Below are 5,402 nucleotides of genomic sequence, written 5' to 3' on the forward strand. Positions count from 1 at the left end.
ATGGATGGGTAATATATTAGCGTATCAAAGGCAGTGAGAGTAAGCTCAATAACCATAATATCGAGTAGTTCCACTGAGTTTCATTCCCCGACCATTTACTTAACCTCTTTTTATTATATGCGACAGTATTCCAATTAAAGGTACATATGATTGAGACCGAGATTAGAGGGCATGCTATGACATTGCACAAAGTGGTGAATGAAGCCATTGAAAAGGACGGAAAAAAATGACCAAGGAAACCTGCCAAACAAATCAAACAGAGGGTTTCCGTATATGCCACCAAACCAAATTGAACATGACAAAAAAAAATTATAATACTACATTATGTACAAACTACGTAGTGCACTCGCTTCAGAATGAGGGGAAAAAAAAGTCTAGCTAAATCTCCTATGTATAAGGCCTTCTTTAATGATACATACATACATTTAACAGTTACATGACACAGTGAAAATTGTTTTTACCATTTGTCAATGGTATAGCAAAATTTGGAAGCTGAATGTTACTTCAAGTTTCCTTCAGGCACTTCTTTGATGCTCATATCAGCTAAAACATCAACTGTACTGAAACTTCCATTCCCATTCCCAGTCGTAAATTTAGTACCGGAATCCAAACCCGAACCTGCTTGGATTTCCTTAAACATGGCCATGACTTGAATCATCGTCGGCCGTTTCCAAGGTCGGTCATCCAAGCAAGAAACCGCCACTTCAAGGTGCTGCAAAAGCTCCATTTCTAGCTTCGGATCCTCCTTTATTAGCTCTGGGTCAAATACATCACTTATTTTCAACTTGGCATGCATTTTCACCCATCCTACTAGATTGTTATCACCAAAATCAGCAGAATCTGTTGGTTGCTTCCCGGTCAGCAGCTCGAGTAAGACGACACCGTAACTATATACATCACCCTTTGTGGAACATCGAAAGCTTTGGTAGTACTCCGGAGGGACGTACCCAGGTGTACCAGCTAGTGTGCTCACACTCAAATGAGTGTCCATTGCACTCATTAATCTCGCCATCCCGAAATCCGACACCCTTGCTTCCAGATGTTCATCGATCAAAACATTACTAGATTTCATGTCCCTGTGAATTATATGGGGTATGCAATTATGAAGGAAGGCTAACCCTCGTGCCGACCCAATAGCGATTTTCCTCCTAGCGGCCCAATTGAGTTTGATCCCGACTTTGTTTCGGTTGTGGAGAACGTCGTCAAGGCTACCGTCTTTCATGAACTCATAGACTAATAATCGCTCTTCCCCGACTTTGCAATATCCTAGGAGAGGTACGAGGTTTCGATGTTTGATCTTTCCAATGGTTTCCATTTCGGCCGTGAACTCCCTGTCCCCTTGGCCGCTTATTTGTATGAGCTTCTTGATTGCCACTACGCTACCGTCTTTGAGTTGAGCTTTGTACACGTCACCAAACCCACCTTTCCCAATCATGCTATCATCATGAAACCCATTTGTGGCTTCTAGAAGATCTGCGAAAGTTAGCTTTTGGAGAGGCTTCTCAAATGTGGCAAGGTTTATGCTTAATGCCTCGTGTTTGCTCGTATATTTCCAAGCGGAATGTGAGTTACTACCATCCATGTATATCTCTTGCAAAGACTCTTTCTTCTTCCTCTTTTTCACCTCAATGAAAATAATGATCACCCCAAAGATGCAAAAGAGAGAGAACAGTAGTCCAATTGCGACACTTCCTGCAAGAGAAACTTGTCTACCGTGTTTTTGGTTACCAGATGGATTTGAACTCGCGCTTTTATCACAAACTGGGAGTGGATACCCACAAAGACCTGAATTATTGTAGAATCTAGAAGCCGGGAAAGTCTCAAATTGAGCCGATTCAGGAATTAATCCATAGAACTGATTGTTGGACACGTCAATATCAGTCAGTGAAGTAAGACTAGCCAAAGCTTGAGGGATTAAGCCGGAGAGATGATTGTAGAAAAGATCGAGAATACCAACACTTCTCAACCCTCCCATTTCTTCGGGGATGTGCCCGGATAAGGTGTTATGACCCAAATTCAATATGGATAGATAGGCCATTTTGCCAAGTTCCTTGGGGATACCACCCTCCAAATTGTTACGAGACAAGTCTAAGAAAATCATAGAGCCATTGTGGTTGAAATTTGGTTGGGTTTTACCAATGTAAATTCGCTGAAACCGGCAATCAGGGGTCGAAAGTCTATTCAAGGATTCATACCTAATCCCAGCATACTCGAGCAAATTTCCGGCACCATGACACTCCTTTCCACCAGCACTTCTCAAGTATACATACTTCTTCCCAACAACAAGACCAACAGCCATAGTCCCTGATTGGGCAGCCAAAGCAGGAGGAATAGTCCCATTAAATTGATTGCTATTAAGGTCCAACCACAACAAGCTCTTGCAGTCTCCCAATTCAGGCGGTATAGGCCCGTAAAACGAGTTCCTTGAAAGCTTAAGGATTGCTAAGCTATTCAAACTACCAATCCAAGATGGGATAATCCCACTTAATTTATTGCTTGAAAGTGAAATCCAGATCAAACTGATGCAATTCTTCAGTGTTGTTGGTATCGGACCCGTCAACTGATTGTAGTCCAAAATCAGGTTTTCAAGGGCTCTATTGTACCCAAGCTCAGATGGGATTTCCCCATCAAGCATGTTCATCCACATAATTAAGTCTCTAAGCTTGGGAAGGTTTCCTAAACTAGTTGGGATATTACCACCTAAATAATTGAAACTAAGATCAAGGGACACCAACTTAGAACAGTTGCCTAAATTTGCAGAAACAGGACCAGTTAATGCATTATTCTGAAGGTATAACTCTTTCAAGCTAGTGTTTTCACAAATCAAAGGTGGGATTTTCCCTGAAATGTTATTAGAACTCAAATCCAAAGCTTCCAAGTTACTAAACAAAGACAATGAATCAGGCAAAACTCCAACAAACTTGTTAAAACCCAAGTTTAACCTGCTCAATTTCCGCATTTTCGACAACATATCAATAGGCAAAACCCCAGATAAATTGTTGTTAGAAACATCAAAACTTTCCAACAAAGTGCAAGATCCAAAACTAGTTGGAATCATACCAGAGAAATTATTGAATGAAAGATCCAAACCCACCAAATTCGAACATAAATCAACACCAAATCTCTCAGGAATCACACCTTGGAATTTATTATTTCCCAAGTAAAGATACTCCAAATTTGTTGTGTGAAATGAAGGAAATCCTCCATTAAACACATTATTCGACACATTCAAGAAACTCAAGTTGTTACACCCAATTAATGCATCTTCAATACTCCCAACAAACTTGTTAGAAGACAAATCTAGGTGGTTCAAACTAGTGCAAATTTTGCCAAAATTTGGAACATTAGTTGACAAATTGTTTGATGAAAGATCCAAGTACTTCAACTTAGAACATTTATCAATATTAAAGCTTCCCAATAATTTATTCCCTTTCATATCCAAATGACTCAAATTTGCACAACCATTTGATAACACCCAAGGTAACACTTCTTCCCCAATTAATTGATTTCCTGAAACATCCAATGTTTCTAAAGAAAGACCAAAATTTGCACTTTTTACAAACTTGGTAGAATCCAATAAATTGAAGGAAAGGTTGAGAGTTTTTAGGAAAGGACATGAACTTAAGTGAGACAAATCATAGAAAGACCCATTAATTGTGTTATGAGAAAGGTCAATTTGTGACACAAAAGTTGAGCATTCAGTGAAAGGTTGGATTGTACCAGAAATGTTGGTTGAAGATAGAAAAAGGGAAGTTATTAGTTCAATTGAAAGAAGATGAGTTGAAATTGATGCAAAATTAGTTGAAAGTGAGATTGAAGTAAGATTTAATAAAGTAACTCTCAAGTTATTATTGCAGAAAACACCAGTAAATTGACATGGGTCTGAATTTTGTTGCCAATTTTTGAGGATATTTGGGTTTGAAAGAGTTGATTTAAAGCTTAATAATTTCTGGGTATCTTCAGTTTTACCATTTGAAGTAGATGAAACAGGGTAAAATAAGGGAGATAGTAAGAAAATGAGTAAAAAAGTGGTGCAAATTAAGTTCATTTTTTTGTGGGTATTGTTTAATTTGGTAAATTATGGTGTTTGTGAAGTGGGTTTAGTGTGTTAGGGTTAGAGACTTTGCCATTAGAGAGAAGGGTGTGAGCTTGGAGATTGATGAAGAAAGAAGAAGATGATGAAGGGTACAGCAAAGAGAAAGAATGGTCAAAAGATGAATTAAGGAAGGTGGTTAGTGTATATGTAATAGGAGTATTAACTAACTAGTTTTTGAACCCGTGCACTGCACGGATGGTGACGGAAATTATTATTAAAAGTAAAAACTTACGTATTTTTTTGGATTTCGTAAATTACTAAATTTTAGAAAATGGTTTACCCATACACTTTTGATAAGTTATATTGCTTAATTTTATTTGAAGTACTTTGTTTTTTTCCCCTCGACTTTTTAACTTATGAAATGTGAAATATGAAAAGTAGATATAAAATTATTGGATATTTCATACCATGTTTATTTATGCAGTATATATTTAATTTTACTCATTGTGGCACACTTTTTATCATAATACCCCTCTTGTTTGTTCTTCTCTCAATTCTCTACCTTTTCTCTCATTTCTTCTCCCACCCACCATCGCCCGGTCGTTTGGAAGCAAGGTTCGGCATCACTGACCGACTACCTCGAGACCCACCAGCAGACCCTTTGCCGCAGTGGTGACCACACCTCAGACCACGACATCCCTCTCAACCCCTATCTGAACCGCTTTTCCTCTCTACAACTATTCACCACCTTGCAATCCATATCCTACGTCCTCCAACTACCCTTATCCCTCTTGCCTCCACCACCCCCCCCCCTTACCTCGAGCATAACCACTATCCCGACCCCACCCCATGTGTGACCCTTAACCCTTCTCGTAATCTTATGCGACTTCTCAATACCCCATCATTACCCACCCATCGTGACCCCTCCCCTATCACGACCTCCTACCATCAACATTGTCCATTCATTCGCCTTTCAAGTCGCCAAATAATAACTTTTTATTTCTTTTGTTTATGGAGTCATGTTATCACTTGCCTCTCAACATTGTATATCATTTTATCATACAACACATTTAATTTGAAATTTAAAATGAGAAATTGAGCAATAAAATTAAAATGGATAAAGTATTTTTTGTTACTAACACCTTATTTATTCATTATCTTTCAATATCATAATGTTATGCATTAGTTGTTAGAAATTTTTCTAAAGTCACTCTAACTTATACAAATTGAAAATAATACTAAGTATCTAAATTGATTTTTTTTATAACGTTATATTATCTATTACTCACGATCTGATATGTTTTATGGAGTTACTTGAAAAATTTTAGTTAATTTATATTTATTTTTATATTTTTCCTAAAACCCA

The 5,402-nt window shown here is 38.0% G+C and overlaps 1 protein-coding gene across 1 annotated transcript; it reads right to left on the reverse strand.

Moving 5' to 3' along the window:
- Positions 1 to 252: 252 nt before the first annotated feature.
- On the reverse strand, positions 253 to 4,221 carry LOC141586817 (protein BRASSINOSTEROID INSENSITIVE 1-like). Its single transcript, XM_074408182.1, has one exon. The coding sequence runs from the start codon at positions 4,046 to 4,048 to the stop codon at positions 500 to 502; it is 3,549 nt and encodes a 1,182-aa protein (XP_074264283.1). The 5' UTR covers positions 4,049 to 4,221; the 3' UTR covers positions 253 to 499.
- Positions 4,222 to 5,402: the final 1,181 nt, after the last annotated feature.

The sequence above is a fragment of the Silene latifolia genome, chromosome 6 (genome assembly GCF_048544455.1).
Source record: "Silene latifolia isolate original U9 population chromosome 6, ASM4854445v1, whole genome shotgun sequence".
NCBI classification, from domain to species: domain Eukaryota; kingdom Viridiplantae; phylum Streptophyta; class Magnoliopsida; order Caryophyllales; family Caryophyllaceae; genus Silene; species Silene latifolia.